Source organism: Stigmatopora nigra, chromosome 13 (genome assembly GCF_051989575.1).
Source record: "Stigmatopora nigra isolate UIUO_SnigA chromosome 13, RoL_Snig_1.1, whole genome shotgun sequence".
In the NCBI taxonomy this organism is placed as follows: Eukaryota; Metazoa; Chordata; class Actinopteri; order Syngnathiformes; family Syngnathidae; genus Stigmatopora; species Stigmatopora nigra.
Window position 1 is genome coordinate 794,733 of NC_135520.1, and position 19,038 is coordinate 813,770.

General features: G+C 50.3%; 4 protein-coding genes across 5 annotated transcripts; all 4 read left to right on the top strand.

Annotated features, from left to right (window-relative positions):
• Positions 1-180: 180 nt before the first annotated feature.
• On the top strand, positions 181-6,109 carry strn3 (striatin, calmodulin binding protein 3). Of its 2 annotated transcripts, none has more exons than XM_077730738.1 (16): positions 181-699; positions 2,020-2,123; positions 2,199-2,271; positions 2,333-2,433; positions 2,505-2,666; positions 2,732-2,867; positions 2,947-3,085; positions 3,164-3,303; positions 3,471-3,649; positions 3,724-3,771; positions 3,842-3,963; positions 4,227-4,394; positions 4,464-4,604; positions 4,778-4,885; positions 5,030-5,116; positions 5,190-6,109. In XM_077730738.1, the coding sequence occupies exons 1-16, from the start codon at positions 427-429 to the stop codon at positions 5,357-5,359; spliced, it is 2,151 nt and encodes a 716-aa protein (XP_077586864.1). In that variant the 5' UTR covers positions 181-426; the 3' UTR covers positions 5,360-6,109. The 2 variants fall into 2 exon arrangements, with proteins under 2 accessions (XP_077586864.1, XP_077586866.1); XM_077730740.1 differs by having other exon boundaries at positions 182-699; positions 2,199-2,272; positions 2,355-2,433.
• Positions 6,110-6,223: 114 nt separating this feature from the next.
• On the top strand, positions 6,224-12,250 carry scfd1 (sec1 family domain containing 1). The gene is made up of 24 exons (XM_077730737.1): positions 6,224-6,370; positions 6,807-6,877; positions 6,983-7,071; positions 7,146-7,236; positions 7,374-7,496; positions 7,582-7,669; positions 7,958-8,047; positions 8,112-8,167; positions 8,255-8,340; positions 8,408-8,507; positions 8,616-8,846; positions 8,921-8,994; positions 9,080-9,161; positions 9,412-9,508; positions 9,587-9,657; positions 10,031-10,110; positions 10,592-10,654; positions 10,728-10,803; positions 11,127-11,180; positions 11,278-11,330; positions 11,413-11,446; positions 11,528-11,593; positions 11,662-11,730; positions 12,055-12,250. Exons 1-24 carry the CDS (start codon positions 6,340-6,342, stop codon positions 12,076-12,078), a joined length of 1,899 nt encoding a protein of 632 aa, XP_077586863.1. The 5' UTR covers positions 6,224-6,339; the 3' UTR covers positions 12,079-12,250.
• An 811-nt stretch (positions 12,251-13,061) lies between these two features.
• coch (coagulation factor C homolog, cochlin (Limulus polyphemus)) lies at positions 13,062-16,185 on the top strand. The gene is made up of 13 exons (XM_077730741.1): positions 13,062-13,156; positions 13,284-13,313; positions 13,415-13,450; positions 13,533-13,701; positions 14,110-14,243; positions 14,310-14,411; positions 14,481-14,628; positions 14,704-14,807; positions 14,863-15,089; positions 15,152-15,266; positions 15,389-15,532; positions 15,604-15,855; positions 15,917-16,185. The coding sequence occupies exons 2-13, from the start codon at positions 13,292-13,294 to the stop codon at positions 16,087-16,089; spliced, it is 1,626 nt and encodes a 541-aa protein (XP_077586867.1). The 5' UTR covers positions 13,062-13,156; positions 13,284-13,291; the 3' UTR covers positions 16,090-16,185.
• Positions 16,186-16,215: 30 nt separating this feature from the next.
• Positions 16,216-18,962, top strand: LOC144206052 (dynein regulatory complex subunit 2-like). Its single transcript, XM_077730742.1, has 8 exons — positions 16,216-16,407; positions 16,722-16,856; positions 16,917-17,084; positions 17,348-17,517; positions 17,584-17,734; positions 17,898-18,290; positions 18,346-18,453; positions 18,517-18,962. Exons 1-8 carry the CDS (start codon positions 16,342-16,344, stop codon positions 18,838-18,840), a joined length of 1,515 nt encoding a protein of 504 aa, XP_077586868.1. The 5' UTR covers positions 16,216-16,341; the 3' UTR covers positions 18,841-18,962.
• Positions 18,963-19,038: the final 76 nt, after the last annotated feature.

The following is a 19,038-nucleotide window of genomic DNA, read 5'->3' on the forward strand; positions in this document are numbered from 1 at the left end:
ATGGAAAATTAAAATAACACAACAGTTATTCATGAAAACAACTATTCACAGAACGTTATCTCACTCAAGAACAAATTGGTCGGACACAAAATCCAGCTTCTCGTTTGTCAATGATGGTTTATTGAATCAGTGTTTTGTGCTTCATTTTTCCTCGTGTCGTGAATGCGTCGGTGGAGTTCCCCTCCCGGCAGGCACCGCGGCGAGTTTCTCCGGTGTGAGATCGCTCAGTAATGGCGGCCGGTTAGCCTCACACAGTCAGCGCAGCAGCTCCGTCATCGGTCGCACTCACCTGACCGCAGTCCTCCGGGGTGACAGCCGGCGAGTCGAGTCGAACCCAAGCGGACCGCGGTAGACTCGCGGGATTTATCCGAGAACGTAGGACGTCATTTTCCTTCTCGTCGGTGGACACAGTCGAACAAGCACGACATGGACGAGCACCCCGGCGGAGGAGCCGCTGGACCTCCGCCGCCCCAGCAGCAGCTCCAGCCGGGGGGAACCGGAGGAGTTCACCCGGCCCTCGCCGGCGGCCCCGGAGGAGGAGGACTAGGAGGGTCGGCGCTGGGGCCGCAGCAGAGTGACGAGTTACAGCGGCCCCAGCAGCAGTACACCATCCCGGGCATCCTGCACTACATCCAGCACGAGTGGGCCCGCTTCGAGATGGAGCGGGCCCACTGGGAAGTGGAACGGGCCGAGTTACAGGTGAGCCGTGGTGGCCACGGATGGACTTACTATACTACTGGGGCGCCATTGACGTCCATTCAAGGGGGGATCACGTCAGCATCATGATCTAATAATAGCAGTGACACCACGCTTAATAATGTGACAACACTAACAAAGTAGGCCAGCCATTATTCTACCCCGTGAAAATGACACAAACACGACCCCACTCAATCAAACTGTTAGTTTAGGTTCACTATTTATTCAATGTGTTTATATAGTGGGTGAATCTCAGGCCGTGAATATAAACAGTGTGACGTGATTTGCCCTCATTTCTATACAAATGTAAAAATATGTCCACGCTAATTATCTTGCGCTGACCCTAAATCAAAATACAAATGATTTGAACTGATTGTTTATTTACTTGAGGTCTGAAGCTAAGCTAACACGCTCCGCGCTGGTTGAGCATTAGCTCCGTCCGAGATTAGCCCCGTTAGCTGTTAGCATGACGTCCCTTCTCAGACTTTCCACACTGTTTGGACATTTTAACCAACTGGTGGCGTCCCCAAGTTAACACCTCGGCTAAAATATGACCCTTTAAAAGCAGCGAGATAAGAATATCGTTGCTAAATTTTGGCTTGTTATGGTATTCGAATCGTTTAGCTTCTAAAGGCCAGCTCGGAGCTAGCCTAGCTTAGTTTAGAAACAGCTGGGCCCGCTGTGACATGTCCAGCATCACCTCACACTTTTGTAGTTAATTGAGACAATAACAAAAATATTTTCCTACAAGTGGTCCTACATGTTTGCACCGTTGCGGTTATTCTGAGCTAATGAAAGTATTATAACCCCTTATTGCACATGAATTTGAATCTAGGGCTTTACAGGTCACTAAAAAGCCCATTAAAGTCATCTGCTGCCATTGCCGGTTATGTATGACTAATACACAGTCAGACCATGAATAATGCATCGTTTTTATCTTTTAATTGGCATTGAACTGACCTACCACCATAAAGTAGTGCTGCAACCTAAAACTACCCAAGAGAAACAACATATGTAAAGATATATAATTATTAACTATTATTAGGTGTTGCTATTTTCAATTGTCTTACCCTTGTGATTGGTCGCGGGAGCCAAACGGCTCATCATTAAGTGGACATTGAGGCCGATAGGTCAAAAATCAGTTCCTGCCTACGACTCCCACATTGCCACGGCAACCGCCTGTCCATCCACCTGTTGCTATGGACACCCCACCGGATTTATAAATAGTCAGCGCGAGTGTCGTCTTTCGGGAGCAGCTGCCATCGGATTGACGTGTGCGCGTGCGTGCGTGCGTGTGTTTGTGTATTTGTGTGTTTTTTGCAGGCCAGGATAGCGTTCCTCCAGGGGGAGAGGAAAGGTCAGGAGAACTTGAAGAACGACTTGGTCCGAAGAATCAAGATGTTGGAGTACGCGCTCAAACAAGAAAGGTGGCGATTCACACATTTTTAGAAAAAAAGAAAACTAAATAAAATCCCCCAAAAATAAAACGTCTTGTCCCGCAGGGCCAAGTATCACAAGTTGAAGTACGGGACGGAGTTGAATCAAGGCGACCTCAAGCTTCCCAGCTTCGAGTCAGGTGACTCCCCCAAGCCCCGCCTCCTACGGGTTACCCCGGTGACCATTACTTTTTTTATTTGATTTTTTTTCCCGCCCCGCAGACGCCAAAGACTCGGAAGTGTCGGCGCTCCCCGCCAACAGTCAGCTGACGTGGAAACAAGGACGACAACTTTTGAGACAGTACGCCAACGTCGTCGTGGCGACGCCGTGGCGCGGTCGGGGGCGCTCACCCCCTCCCTCCGCACCCTCAGGTACCTCCAGGAAGTGGGCTACACGGACACCATCTTGGACGTCCGCACGCAGCGGGTTCGCTCCCTGTTGGGCTTGTCCACGTCGGATCAGAACGGCTCGGTGGACAAGAAGAACCTTCAGGAACTCATCAACGGCGACGACACGCGCAAAGACGCCAAACGGTAAATGCCGGATAGGGCGGGCGCCCAATCCGCGACCGCGGTGACCACGTGTCTGCGTCCCGCAGGAGCCCGGGCGACGTTCTGGAGACGTTCAACTTCCTGGAGAACGCGGAGGACAGCGATGAGGACGAGGATGAGGACGGAGAACTGGAGGACGACATTGGTGATGACATCAAACATCATAGGAAACACAAAAACAAGGTGGGCGTCTGTCATTGTACGAGCCAAAATGGCTGCCGGGTGGTGTATTTTCATTTTTTTTAACTGAATCTTGGTCCAGGTGGGCAACGAAGGCCTGGCGTCCGAAGAAGACGACGCCGACACGGAGGAGGCGCTGAAGGAATTTGACTTCCTGGTCACGGCGGAGGACGGCGAGGGCGCCGGCGAAGCGCGCAGCTCTGGCGACGGGACCGAGTGGGGTGAGTTCATGCCAGTTTGCCCTGTCCTTCCCTTCGATCTACCACTGACGTCGCCGTCCTCCGTCCGGCGGTGTTCAGCCGAGCCGCTGCCGTTCGCGCCGGGCGCCGGGAAGAACTTCCTGATGGGCGGGGCCGACCGCGTCCTGGAGAGCGTGCTGGGATTGGGCGACCTGGCCGACCTGACCGTCACCAACGACGACGTCGACTTTGGCTACGACGTGAGTGACAAAATTCGTTTTCGTTCTCCGCGAAAGCTCGATTGGTCGCCACGTGATTGGACGCCGATCGCGAAACGATCGGAAAATAGCCATGTTTGGTGTCAAAGTCATCGGGATCGAGCGTGGGATACATATTTAGGGGTCACATGTGTTTTGGTCCCTGGCAGTTGGCGTCCAGTCAGGAATCGTCCTTCCGTAAGACGTGGAACCCCAAGTACACGCTGCGCAGCCATTTTGACGGCGTCCGGGCGCTGGCCTTCCACCCGCTGGAGCCCTGCTTGCTGACCGTGTCCGAAGACCACACGCTCAAGCTGTGGAACCTCACCAAGACCGTGGCGGCCAAAAAGTAGCCGCAAATCTTCACGCTTTTTTCCCCGTCACATGACCTAATTTCTCTCTCTCTCTCTCTCTTTGGCGCAGAAGTGCCTCGTTGGACGTGGAACCCATCTACACCTTCCGAGCTCACGTGTACGTATCGTCCGTTAGCGTGAGCTACAAAACCCCTTGAAAAGCTCAATCACCCCCATTCTCCTCCCAGCGGCCCCGTGCTGTCTCTGGCCGTGACGTCCAACGGCGAGCAGTGCTTCAGCGGCGGCGTGGACGCCACCATCCAATGGTGGAACGTTCCCGGCTCCAACGTAGACCCCTACGACACGTACGGTAAGCGCCACACAAGTTTTTTCATACGAGAAAATGAATTGCATGTATACGAGGAGTTTTTTAGTCCTGTGATGAGCTCGTTGATAAAGGCGGTCATTTTTTTAAGTGGGGCAAGTGCTCCATTTTTTACAGTGTGTGCCTAGTGGGCGGCCATCTTGGAACTCTGGAAACTAATACATATATGAGTTGATATACGTAGCGGACGGGCTAAATTCAAGTTGGTCCGCCTTTTCACGTGACCAATGTCTTTTCTCCGCCATCAGACGCCAGCGCACTGGCCGGCACGTGGACGGGACACACGGACGCCGTGTGGTCGTTGGCCTACAGCGCCGTCAAGGACCGCCTGCTGTCCTGCTCGGCCGACGGGACCGTCAAACTTTGGAACCCTCAGGAGGAGAACCCCTGCATCAGCACTTTCAACGTCGACGGAGGTGAGTCCGTGGCGCCGGAGGCCAGTCGTGCGGCGCCCCATTAAACCGTTTGCCCCGCCCCTTCCGCAGAATACGGCGTCCCCACGTCGGTGGATTTCAACGGCTGCGAGCCCGCCCAGGCCGTGGCCTCCTTCCACGACGGCGACGTGGCGCTGTACGACCTGGAGACCTCTCAGAGCACGCTGGTGATGAAAGCTCAGAGCGAAGGAAGTAAGAAAAAACAAAACCCGAGGTTAAGCGCTGCGCAAGATCGATGAGTTTCGGATATTTTTACGTTAAACCTCAATGGAAGAGGGCTCGCAATTATTAGTTGCTTCCGGAGAAGTTGCGTGTCGTCCTTTTTCTTTTGGCAACGGGACGTAATGCGGCCATTTTGTGTCCAGGCCGTCCCGGTTGCCATCACATCTACAAGGTGGTCAGCCATCCCACGCTGCCCGTCACCATCACGGCGCACGAGGACAGAAACATCAAGTTCTTTGACAACAAGTCAGGTAGGTTATTTTTTCCTTAGGAATGGTCGCCCATTCTGGTTGTGATGTCACAATTCTGATTTTTGTTTTTGGATGCTCACCATGGTAAACTAAAAAAATAAGAAATATATAGTCAAGTACAATGTGATTTGTGTGTGTTTTCAGGGAAGATGATCCACGCCATGGTGGCCCACTTGGACGCCGTCACCAGCCTGGCGGTGGATCCAAACGGGATCTACCTGATGTCCGGAAGTAAGTGCGCCGGTAACGCTTCCGTTCCCGGAGCTCGGGACTGACGGGCGACCGGTTCTCTCCCTCATTCCAGGCCACGACTGCTCGCTGCGTTTGTGGAACCTGGACTCCAAGACGTGCGTCCAGGAGATCACGGCCCACCGCAAGAAGAGCGACGAGGCCATCTACGACGTGACCTTTCACCCCTCCAAGGCCTACATCGCCTCGGCCGGAGCCGACGCCCTCGCCAGGGTCTACGTGTAGGCCGTCGCCGCCCACGTCGCCGTGACACTAAAGCCCCTCCCCCTACGCCAACCGTCCCACCCATCGGCCCGTTTGTCGCTAGGCGGCTAGCTTTTTTTTACCAAAGGTTCCGCAACGGGACAGCAAAAAAAATAATTCGGGGGCACAATACAGACCGAAGCGAGGATCGGTCCCGATCGACGCCGGCCGGGATTGGGCCCACTGTTTTGAAATGTTTCTCAGACGAGGGCGACCAATCCGCGAGGGCGCTTCTTCAGCCCCGCCCGTCCCCGAATTTACGGCCCCTCCCGGCCAATCCCAAATCGCCGTTCAGACGCCGAGGCGAGGTAGAAACTGTCACGATCGGTCCCGAGCGACCGATCAGACGTCTGGGTTCCGTCACTATCGTCAATCTCGCAAATAATCTTTTGGAATTCTTTTGATGGGTTTTTGTGATGACATCAGCGTTTTTTTTAAATAACAACTGCCAACTCAAGATTTTTATTTATTTCCCCGGTCGGCCGATCACTTGGCATCGGCTCTCGGGGGCGGAGCCACCTCGCTCCCCGCCACCGACTGCCACCGAGGCTCCCCGCGTCCAATCGGAGCTTGGCGCGGCCTCCCGATTGGCTTGTTTTTGCGCTTTTTTTTAACTTAAGGGATTGATGGTGTGGTGAGCAGCTGACATTTACCACGTGACGTGTTACTACTTCCTGTTGGTGTCCTGCATGATTAACACAATAAAAGTATTTTTTCTAGTCTTCCAACAAATGTTTGTTGTTATTATTATTATTATGATTTTTTTACTTTTTCAAAATGCAGGAACCTACAGCTTACTGGTGACCAGTCTTGTTTTTTTTAAATCGTTGTACCTGAAAAAAAAACAGAGTGATACCTCCTGTCTCTCCTGCCAAGGTTTCCTAAATTTGTGTCAGAGTGAGGCATCTCACTTCGTTACGCTCTTTGTTTGGACACGTCACCCGAGCGCCACAACATCCAACATGGCCGCGTCAGTACGCGACAAGCAGACGGGTATGTCCAAATGGTTTTATCACTCATTTTCATTTATTTCAGTCAACCATTTTCCAAGCGTAGCACTTTTAATCTTTAAATGAACCTCTTTAACAAAACGTCAAACCTTAACTAGCTCCTGAATCGGTCTTCTCCTGTCGAATTAGCATATGCTAGCTAATGAACTGATGCTGTGTATTAGCATTTGTTTTTTACTTCAGTTCAAAATTGTTGAAATGTTTATGATAAAAGTCCAAAACCGAAGTCAAAAGTCTGAAATTACTGCACCAAGACACAAAATATTGACAAAATTTAACGAAAAGGAAGATTGGGTATCCGCGACGAGATTATATCACCTGCTAAAATCAAGCGTTTCAATCAATTAAATGTAGTGCTTTTCAGCCGTGAAGTTTACAAATGACTTTGCATCATACACCTGTGTTTTTCGCCCCGCCAGTGGCTCTGAAGCGCATGTTAAACTTCAACGCACCTCCTGTAAAGAACGCCACATCCGAACCAGTATGGAAGGTAAATTGATTTTCCAAATACAACTAAAGTATCTGAGGTATACATAAAAATGTATTCATCAAAAGTAAAAAAATCCTTAAATATATACGTGTATGTATTTTCCAGGTGCTGATATACGACCGCTTCGGTCAGGACATCATCTCGCCGCTGCTGTCCGTCAAAGAGCTCCGAGACATGGGCATCACACTCCACCTGTAACTTGCATGCGCGCATATTTAAACTATGTATCAACCCTTTCTTTATGTTTTTTATTTTTATTTTTTTCCAGGTTGCTTCACTCCGACAGAGATCCCATTCCCGACGTGCCGGCCATTTACTTCGTCATGCCTTCGGAGGAGAACATTGACAGGATCTGTCAGGTAATAGACGGCAGCCTACCTCCTGTTTTACTGTTCCATTTACAATGTCGCCGCCTTGTGGCTCATTGTAGAAATGTGCGCATCAGTCTTCCCTTGAATAACGCGACTTCACTTAATGTGGCTTTCTAACTCCGTAGGACCTGAGAAACCAACTGTACGAATCCTACTACCTGAACTTCATCTCGGCTATCAGTCGAAGCAAGTTGGAGGACATCGCCTGCGCCGCCTTAGCGGCTAACGCCGTCACTCAGATCACCAAGGTTGGAGTTGTTTTAATATCTAGCTAGCGGACTTTCAATACATGTATTTGTCACGTATGTGAATGTGCTTGTGTGTGTGTTTTAGGTGTACGACCAGTACCTGAACTTCATCACACTGGAGGATGACATGTTCATCTTGGGCCATCAAAACAAGGAGGCCATCTCTTACCACGGTGAGAATTTCTTGCTAGTTCGCTATCAGAATGGCGAATGGTCGCGTTTGAGTGCTATTATCCATTGTTTCGGATGTATTATTCACGTGTGGTTGAGAGAGCGAGTCTTCAGGCTGTTTGGTGGTACTGCAGTTGAATTTGGTTCATTTGCCATCTGCTGGCCAAAATGGGTATTGCAGGATTATTATTTTTTTTCCTCAATGATAATGACCATGATGTTCGATCGTAGCTTAAATGCAAATAACCTGATTGTGAGCCACTGAATAAAAAATATCCGCCATTTTGCAGCCATCAACAGAGGTGACACGCAAGACACGGACATGGAGGCCATCATGGACACCATCGTGGACAGCCTATTCTGCTTTTTCGTAACACTGGGTGCGTATCTCCCGCCATTTACAGTCTGTTTGACGGTGGGGTGACGTAAATGTGTTTGGTGTAGGTGCCGTGCCCATCATCCGCTGTCCCCATGGCAACGCGGCAGAGATGGTTGCTATGGTGAGTTGGCCTATTTTGCTTAAAAATTCAAACAAAACAGGACAGAAAACTGAAAAAAAAATATTCCCTGTGCCTGCCATTTTGTAGAAACTGGACAAGAAACTGCGTGAAAATCTACGCGACGCCAGGAACAGCCTTTTCACGGGAGACAACATGGCCGCCGGGCAGTTCAGGTAAGCCAGGCCACACGTTTCTGTTTTTTTTGCCCCTATTGACTGGTGGTGTTTGTCTGCCACGCAGCTTCCAGAGGCCTCTGTTCGTTCTGGCCGACCGCAACATAGACATGGCCACGCCCCTTCACCACACTTGGACCTATCAGGCGCTGATCCACGACGTGATGGTGAGACAAATTGACTTGGTGCTCCAAAAGTCCCTTTATCACATATGCCCTGAAAAAAACAAGAAGTGGCCTGCTCATGCCCCAGTTATCCACTTATCTCTTTTTCAGGACTTCCACCTTAATCGCGTGATGCTAGAAGAAGGAGGCGGGTCTGAGGCGTCCACCGCCGGCGCCCGTCCCAAAAAGAAGAGCCGGCGCATGTACGACCTGACGGCCGCCGACAAGTTCTGGCAGAGGCACAAGGGGAGCCCCTTCCCGGAGGTGGCCGAGTCGGTTCAGGAGGAATTGGACGCCTACCGCACGCAGGAGGACGAGGTCAAACGGCTCAAGAGCATCATGGTAAAACTAAAACAGACAAAACAAAACAAAAACTGGCCCTCCCCCTTTGACCTCTATGACCTTTCCCCACTCAGGGCCTGGAGGGCGAGGACGAGGGCGCCATCAGCATGCTGTCGGACAACACCGCCAAGCTCACTTCGGCCGTCAGGTGATCGAAGAAAAATATTGACTCTGTACCAAAGCCATGATGGTATTGATTTAACTTTAATTTAAATATATATATTTTTTCTTAGTTCTCTGCCTGAGTTGTTGGAGAAGAAACGTCTGATCGACCTCCACACCAACGTAGCCACGGCTGTGCTGGACCACATTAAGGTATCCTTGTCAAAACCCTCCAAAAATTGGACCTTTATTGTCGTCATCATTAAAGGACTATACCTGCAATACACACCTTGGCCCGCAGAGGGCACCCAACATGCCATAACAATAGCATCAATAAGCCTCATGACAGCCCATTTGAATGCATTCATGTCCATTGAAAATAGCAACGAATACCAGCCACACACATCCATATTTATTCCTATAATTTCTAATATGCATGTCCGTGGTCGTCGTGTCGTTTCAGAGTCGGAAACTGGACGTTTATTTTGAGTACGAAGAAAAACTCATGAGCAAGTCCACTTTGGACAAATCTCTACTGGACATTATCGGCGACCCGGACGGTACGCGCGTGCCGGGGGCGGCCATTTTGGGGCATTTCTTGCTTGGTTACTTTATTGTTCTTGTCTTTTTTTTGTCAGCGGGGACGCCAGAAGACAAGATGCGACTCTTTCTCATTTTCTACATCACAGCTCAGCAGGCGCCTTCAGAGGTACATTCTTTTATTTTGAATATTTATAAATAAACAAATTGTCTTATATAGAAAAGCCTTCCCCCCAACATTGTTTCTGGAAAAAAGTCCACCGTCCTCTGGACGTTTTGACGAGAATCCCAGGCGGCAGCAGTGACGGCGTGTGGGACGAGGCCAAGCGATGAAAGATGCGCCGTCGTAAATCGTGGTCCCCGCGGGCGTCCATTGGTTCTGGGTCCAAATATCTCCTCAGCCCACTGGAATGTTTTCTTGTGCCTTTTATGACCCTCCAGTCCATTTTTTTCTTGGTTTTCTTTCTTGTAGGGACTTTGTTGTCTGTGTAAATATGCAAATGAGCCAGCCTAACTTTGTGTCTTTTGTTCCCCGCTTGCAGTCGGACTTGGAGCAGTATAAAACGGCTCTGCTGGACGCCGGCTGCGACCTGTCGCCTCTCAGCTACATCAAACAGTGGAAGTGAGTCAGGGTGTCTATCCTTTTCTTTTTTGGGGGGGTTGGGTTTCCGGCGTTGTCTGAAACCGCTTCCCCTCACAAGGGTCACGGGGGGTGCCGGAGCCAATCCTAGATGACTTTGTAGCACCCTACATGGGTGACCGGCCAATCACAGGGCACGCTGAGACAAACAGCCAATCACACTCAAGGCCAGGGATAATTTAGCATCCAATTAGCCTAGCACACATGTTTTGGGGACGTGGGAAGAAACCAAAGTACCCAGAAAAACACCATTGGAGAACATGGAAATTTTTCACCCGGGATCGAACCCTCGGCCCCAGAACTGCGAGCCCAATGTGCTAACCACTATTCCACTGTGCCACTGAATTTTTAGTTAAGAGATTTTTTTAGGATTTTTTTTTGTTGGAGTTCAAATTGGAATTAGAAAGTAGACATTGAATTTTTGTCCACCTCATGTTGACGTCCATTTTGTTTTTGTGCGCAGAGCCTTCACCAAGATGGCGGCCACGCCCGCCAACTACGGCAACAGCGGAGTGAAACCCATGGGGTAGGTGCGGCCTCCCCGGTATGGACGGCGGCGAGCGTGCGTCCTAACCGCGTGCTCCCGTGGCCCCGCCCAGGCTCTTTTCCCGAGTGATGAACAGCGGCTCGCAGCTGGTGATGGAGGGAGTCAAGAACTTGGTGCTCAAGCAGCACGTGAGTAGGAACAAAAAAAGAACACCCACACCTGCACAAGTCGTTGGGGTTCCTTCCTTCTTTCCGAGCGACGTCTGCTTTTTTGGCGGCGCCGCCGCTGCATCAAAACGGCAAAAACAAGGCTTGCTTTTCAAGCGTCTCCAGTTTCGGCTTGTTTTTTTCCGGACGCGCAGCCAACGTGATATCATCCCGTTTTCGACATCCAAAAATCTCAGAAGCAGAAATGTACAGTTGGGACAATAGGACCAAAACTTCATTTTTATGGCCCAATTGATTTTTAATGGCACACTTAACACCCATTTAGCACCTTTTTTTTCTCGTAGAATCTTCCCGTGACGCGAATCCTCGACAACTTGATGGAGATGAAGTCACATCCTGTGAGTGGAACCAAACGAGCGCATTGATTGGCTGCCATTGATGGAGATGGACGTCCAATCAGGTGGGCTTATTTTTTTCTTTCTGGTATCCTTCCAGGAGACGGACGACTATCGCTACTTTGACCCCAAAATGTTGCGCGGCAGTGAAAGGTAGCTGTTAGCCGCCCGTTAGCTTCCCGTTAGCCGTGACTTTAGTCTTTGTCATGTTTTAAGTTTTTTTTCTTGTCTGCAGTTCCATTCCAAGGAACAAGAACCCCTTCCAAGAGGTGAGTGCTTCATTTTGTTTTTCATGTAAATCATTGTTTTTTTGTTGATTTATTTAAAATCCAAAATGATGTTTTTTTCAGGCCATCGTATTTGTGGTGGGAGGTGGAAACTACATTGAGTACCAGAACCTGGTGGACTACACCAAAGTAAGTGGCACTAACGAAAAACTAACTTTGTTTTGTCTGTTTTATTTATTTTTTAATTCTTTTTTCAGTCAAAAAGCGGCAAGAAGATCATTTATGGCTGCAGCGAACTCTTCAACGCGTCACAGTTCATCAAGCAAGTGAGTTTCAACCAATCAAAGCATTTCTTGTTTTTATCTCATGATAGCAACCCGATTGGACGCCACGTGATTGGTCACCAATGGCACTGAAAGAGTTAAACGCTAATTCGGGCATCAACGGGTTAAAAGCATTTAAAAAAAGTTTTCCTGTCACAATTTTTTTACGTTATCTGTCTTTAGTCAAAAGTTTTGAGACAGCCCACCATTCAAATGTATGGGAAAGTGTCTTCAAACTTTTGATCAAATTTTTACATCATTTTTTTTAAATTTCTTTTTATTCACTGCCATTTTCATTAATTGAATGTGATGTGTGTGTACTTTCAGCTTTCCCAGTTGGGCCAAAAATGAGGAGCAGCACACACACACACACAGCAAGCGGTTAACCCTTTCCCGCCACGTGAACGCAAACCATCCCAAACCCACTGAGACTTTTTATTCCGGGAAAAGTATCCACCCGCCCGAGGTAGAGGCGCCCCCCAAAAAAGGGCGGAAAATTAAAAAAAAACCTGTGAAATCCCAAGACGTTGTTTCCTTCTGCGCGCTCACGCGGCAAAAACGGGGCGGATTAATTCCGCCGCTTTTAATCCGCCGGATCAATCTGAGCCGTTTGGCCGGGATCACCGTTGTTGTCGTAACCGCTGACCTGGGATTGGACCTTTGCCGCCGTTTCCAGTGAAAAACGCGCCATTGACCCGAGAAGACTTCCTGTCCCGGATCCGCATGAGAGAAGACATTCTTTTCTTCTCGGCGGGTGGGCGAGAGAGCACGAGGGAAGGAAGGAGGGGCGGCCACAACAACATCCTGACTCGTCTTGATGATGTCATCAGAGTAAAATAGTAGGAAAATCCTCTAAATTTCAAATTTTGCCCCACCCAACATGGCGGCAGGGTGGCCATGTTTAGTCAATGCATTGTCAATCAAATTGGTGAGAAATGACATTTCTTTAAAGATTGTTTATATCAAAATGCATAGCAAAGCCCTATTATCGCAGCCACCAACACGCCTTCGAGGCAGCCATGTTGGTAGGGGCAATTTTCCCATTAAAGTCAATGCATTGGTGATAAAATTAAATATGTGGAAGGATAATAGGTGTCATCATGTCAACAGAAAGTGACTCGAAATACTCTAAAATGATCACCAAGCCTATACGAAGTGACCCATGGACGGGAAGTGGCACTGAAGCACCCCCGAGGAATTACTATGGCACTAAAAGATGTTCATTCACTGCCAGCACTTTTTTTCCCTCTCAGGTTGAGCCTCTAAGCCACGCCCACATACCTTTTATGTGTGTGTGTGTTAGAGAGAGAAAGAGAGAGAGAGGGAGGGGGGGATTATTTAAAGGGTCCAGTTGGGGTTTTTCTGGGTTTTTATCTTCATCGCTTTCAAGGAATTCTCTGGACATTATTGGATTCAAAGAGATTTTCAGGTAAGATTTTTCTCTTTTCAACTATTTTCATGTCAAGTGAATGAACACCAGCCTCCTTTTTATTGCACTTATATATTCATAATTGGAGATTACATGTATTTGATTTGAACTTTTTTTGTCTTTTTAGGAGCGGACATGTCTCCTCTCATTCTGATTGGTACGTTCTCATTCTTTATTTCAAAGGGATTCATTTGAAGAATAAAAATGGCTGTATATACTTCAAAAAAAATTCTAATAATTGTTGTCGTTTTCTGGCAGGCGTCCTCTTGCTGACGTCGCGTTCGTCTTCGGAAAGTACGTCTCCAATCACGTTACCGATTCGCCAACTTGCGGCCAGATTGAAAGAAGGCCACCGTTTTGGCACGTTTTCTCTCAGCGCCGCGACCGCTCACCTGCGACACCCGCGGAGCCGACCTGGACCCGACGAACGGTGGCGCCGCCCTGCTGGCCAGCTGTCCACCCGGCTGCGAGCGCCGCCGAATCTCCGTCTTCGGCAGCGGCGTCTACGCCGCCGTCTCGTCCATCTGTGGCGCCGCGTTGCACAGGTTTGTGCATTTTAGGCCATTTCCGGGTCACTTCTTTCTCATTGGTCACCTCCTTTTGCTCTTAAATGACGCATTGGTCCACTTTATGTAGATTTTGGATGCATGACAGTCTTTTCTTGTATTTTGGGGTCACTTTCTAATCATTTGGGGCCTTTCCGTGTCTTTGGGATTCCTTCCCGCTCCTTCTTTTTTACTTTTTGCGCTTCATTTTTCTTTTAAAATGGCATCGTTTTGGGAAATGTAGTCTGAGGGAATTTTGCTAGCCACATTAGCCATAGTCCAGCACTTCCCAACACCTTTCGGGCGAGAGGAAGGCGCGATGGAGGAATGCGGCGGGCCGGGATTAAGCGGCGGACGCCCGCTGACGCTGGGTCACGCGCGCCGGCCGGCTTTCTTCCTTTACCGCAGCGGCGCCGTGGGGACGTCCGGCGGACGGCTACGGGTGGAGCGCCTCCCGGGACGACATCGCTACGTGGGCTCCCTGGCCCACGGCGTCCGCTCGCAGAGTTTGTCCCACTGGAGCGCCTCCTTCAGACTCAGCGGTGGGTGGCGACCTCTCCCGTGGGGGAGGGGAGGAGCTCTCTAAAGGTAGCGTGCTTGCGGGACAGAAGCAGGACGGAAGGACGGCCCTCAGGAGCTGGTCCGGGACAACGGCGCCGTCTCCAGGAAGGCTATCAAGAAGATGGCCGGGAAAAAAGTGGGCAACAAAGGTCAGTTTTTCCTCATGTCCTTCATGTCTATCCTGTCCTGTCCTTATTCGGTTCTGACCCTCGGTGTAGACTGTCAAACGGACTTTGTGCTGGTGCTGGACGGAAGCTCCAACTTGGGTCGACGTCGCTTCAACCTGCAGAAGAACTTTGTGGCCAAGCTGGCGGCCATGTTGAAAGTGGGCACCGATGGACCCCGCGTAGGCCTCGTCCAAGCCAGGTCGCCACCGCAAATACTCCCTTGCCGGATTGCCCGCTCCATCCTCATTTGACTCTTGTTTATTTCCCCTTGCAGTGCCGTTCCCAAGACGGAATTTCTACTTGGCAACTACACGCAACCCCAAGAGCTTCAGGCCGCCATTAAGGAGCTGACGCACCTGGGCGGAGACACCAATACAGGTATAGTCATCCCTCCAATAAAAGTCAATGATGATCAATTTGTCAATCATTCCAGGCAAAGCCATCTCCCACGTGGTGGACCACCTGTACACCCGGGAAAGCGGCGCCCGTCCCGGTCGCCCCCGCGTCATGCTGGTCCTGGTGGACGGCTGGCCGGCCGACGACGTGCGACGGGCCGCCGCCTCGGCGCGGAGCTCCGGCGTCAACCTCTTCCTGGCCACCGTCTGCGGGCCCGTTGCCGAGGAGATGGCGGCCGTCCCGGACCGGGACTTTGCCGAGAAGGTGGGCGGTTCCCGGTCGACGTGTGGGAGGGGCCTCGTTGATTGATGGCGTCTTCGTCGCAGGCGGCGTGCCGCGACAACGGCTTCTTCGCCTATCGCATGGCCAGCTGGTTCAGCACCACCAAACACGTCAAACCGCTGGCGCAGAGACTCTGCTCCGCCGACCGACTATTGTGCAGTACGTAAAATATTCTACAGAACAGGTGTCAAAGTGGCGGCCCGGGGGCCAAATGTGGTCCGCCGCATCATTTTGTGCGGCCCGAGAAAGTCCATCATGAATTTCATTTTTTCTGTTGACAGGTCGCACTTGCTACAATTCCGTCAACATCGGTTTCCTCATCGACGGCTCGTCCAGCGTGGGCGACCCTAACTTCCGATTGGTCCTGGAATTCCTGGCCTCCATCGCGAGAAAATTTGACATCTCCGAAGTGGGCGCTCGCGCGGGTGAGTGCAACCGTCTGCCGTCCAATCGTCCGTCGGTTCGCCGCTGAGCGTCCACTTTGCCGCACGTCAAGGCGCCGTCCAATTCACCTACGACCAGCGACTGGAGTTTGACATGCGGGAGCACGACAGCAAAGAGGGCGTGGCCAACGCCCTCAAGAGGATCCCCTATATGAGCGGCGGAACGGCCACCGGGGGCGCCATCGCCTACGCCACGCAAAACCTCTTTGCGCAAACGGCGGTCGGACGCGACTTCCTGATCGTGGTGACCGACGGCCAATCGTACGACGACGTGGGAGGGCCCGCCTCCGCCGCGCATCAGCGAGGTGAAAAAACTTTGATTTTAATCAATCTTAAGAGGAAAAAAATAACTTTTTTTTCTGCCAGGCATCACCGTGTACGCAGTGGGCGTGGCTTGGGCCCCCATGGACGACTTGCGGGCGATGGCGTCTCAGCCCAAAGACGAGCACGTCTTCTTCAGCCGCCATTTTGGGGACTTGGAGGACCTGGTGGACGACATCGTAAGCGGAATTTGTCGCGACTATGACGCCAAAAATTGAAATAACCAATCACTAGTTAAGTGTAAGACAGGTGATTTTTTTATTGCTCTTATTCATATAGTATCTCCTTTTTGAGTTTTCATATTTTCCAAGTCTAAATATCCATTTGATCTTCTGTATTTATTACTCTTGTGTATAAAGATTTTTGTAAAGATTTCTGGGGAATTTCATGTCTCAGTCACTTAGCATATTCGACTTGAGAAGTGTTTTTTCCCATAATTACGACATCACCTGAAGGGAGCAAAATGGGGGATGGCCCGGACTGTGGTCGCCATGGAAACTAGACGCAAACCTTCTCGACTGAATCTTCAGCACACGGTAAGATGACGAACACGATGACGATAGTTTCCTCCCTCAAATTTAAAATCGCAAAAATATTACCAATATTGAGGACATGTTTTAATTTTGGGAACAAAGTAGTTTGATTAGAGCAAGTTTAATTTCACATTTTAACTCAAAATGGCCGAGTTTCACATGTTGAATGTCTAACCAGCACAATTCTCTTATTTATATATACATGTTGTGTTTATGATATATTATACTTACAGTAGTCTATTTAAAATGATAAATATGTAAATGTATAAAGTATGTTTTTCCACCGATATTCATCTCTTGCAATTCGATTTGGAAAGAGAAAGATGCCTAAAAAGGTCAAAAAAGTTGTCAGAAAGTCGTCATTTGAGGAGCAGGGGCGACGCCATCTTATCACCCAACAAGAAGAGGAAGTGAACAAGAAGAAAGAGGAGCTTCTGACGCTCTTCCTCACAGTAAGATGCAACACCTGACAATGACCAGACGGCGTCGTCATCGCTTCCGGGCTTCCGCAGGTCAAAGTTCGGAGAGAGGAGCACAACTCCCAGCTGAATCGGATCAAGATTAATCAGGTGTGGCGGGAGGTGCTCCGCCAGGCTCGTTCACGGCAGCTGCGCGATGACATCATCATCTTGGGACAGACTTTTCAGCGGAGAGTGGACGCTTTGGATGACGTCATCAAGGTATTCGCAGTTCTATTAGAATCAATAGCACTTCATGTCAGTTTTTGGTTATTTCCCAGTCATTTCCTGGAATGCCTACCCATATATTTCTTTTTGTTGTTTATTATTATTCTCTTTTTGCACTTCCTCCTTAGTTTTTGTCCATTTTAATTTCTATGGTCACGTTGTTTCCCCTTCACTTCTAGGGTCACTTCCTGTTTGCCTGAGGAAATACTTCCCACATTTATTTCCAGTTTTCAATGACGCCACTTTTCATTGGCTAGAACTTGTCACGTGACCTGGAGGACGCAGAACGCCAGTCCGCCCGCGTGGGTCGACTTCACCTTCAACACTCGGAACGTTTGCGGACGTTGCTGGACGAGCGTGTGGCCATCGTGCGGCGTCGCTGGGAGGAACGTTTGCGGGACGTCAGCCGAGACTTCGCCCAAGACAGGTCGGCGGGTGGCGCCCCCTGCGGGATAGGATCCTCGTGGCCTAACCTTTGCGACCCCTAACGCAGGAAGGAAACGAGCTTGCTGGCGGATTATCGGCATGACAACGTGGAGGAGGTGGGCCTGACCCTGTCACGTCGACACGAGGACGTCATGAGCGCCCTACACGCCGCATACGCCGATGCCGTGGCGGCCCAGCGAGACGCTCAGCGAGACAGGGTATGTCGTCGTTTGAACGCTGTCGCCACCCGGTGGCAGTGCGTGTAACTGCGTGTACAGTATTCCCTCGATTTTCACGGTTAATCCGTACATGCATATTACGATGTATTTGGCCGGGAAAATATCCCATCTGGCAACCCTGTGAGTTCTGCCTTTCTTCCAGGTGGCGGCGCTGCGCGGTGCTGATGCTGAGAAGCTAGAGGAGAAACGGCGTCAAGTGCGGGACGGGAAAGAAGACGCCGAGCAGGTGGACAGCCCCGCCCAACATCTGATGTCCAGGAACCAAAGACTGATGCGGGACACCATCAAGGACGTGACCAGAGTCAAGAAATTGCAGGCCGCCGTCACGGATTTGCGCGGGAAACTCGGCACGTACCGAAACGAGACGGCGTGCGGCGCCAACGCGTTGACGAACGCGACGGCCGACGTGACGGCAAAGACACGCCGCCTCCGCGAGGACACAGCGCGGACCCGTCGAGCGTCCAAGGAGCGTCTTTCCGTCCTGGCGCTTTTGACGGACGACGCCCTCCAGAACCTAATGGCGGTCATCGCCAAGGTGGGCGGAGTTTCGCGCCGTGTTACCGTTTCACCGACATCTGTTTTGTCCACAGGGTGAAAAGATTCTGAACGCCGCCGCCATTTGCGGCAAAATTGAAGACGTTACCTCCTTACCGCCAGGTGGCGACGATGAGCCACAGGCAGGAACGGAACCGACAAAGGTTAGAATTAAATTTTAATGTTAAATGTTTATGATGAAAATGTAATTTGTGGCCATCCTGCAGACGTTTCCGGAAATGGTCCAGCTGACCCGGCGCCTTAACTCCGCCCTTCTGCGGCGTTTGGCACTCGCCCAACGCGCAAAGGAGCTGCGTAGCGACAACCATCAACTCAAGGTTCTGTTGCGTGGCCACCTGAACGCCATGACGCCTGGAGGAGGTCACGCCATTCTCTCAGTGGAGGCCGCGCCCACTACGGACGGGTCCACCGTGGGAGCATCGCGGTGTAACGTCATCGAGCTCAAACATGTGATCAAAAACGGCCTTATGCATGAAGGAGGAAATTCGTGGCGAGTAAATGCCGTCAAAACCGGGCGGACTTTTAATTAGGGTGTGTTACATCTGGTCAATGAAAACAAATGTTTTCTGGAAAACGAGTGAAATGCTTTAGCTTTTATACCATTTCTTATAAAGTAGAATGGTATGAATAAAAATGCAAAATACGTTTGAAATGTGCATCCTTGTGCTCAAATGTTTTATTTTGAATGTATCTAAACTAAACTACAAATAGAAACAACAACAGTGCGG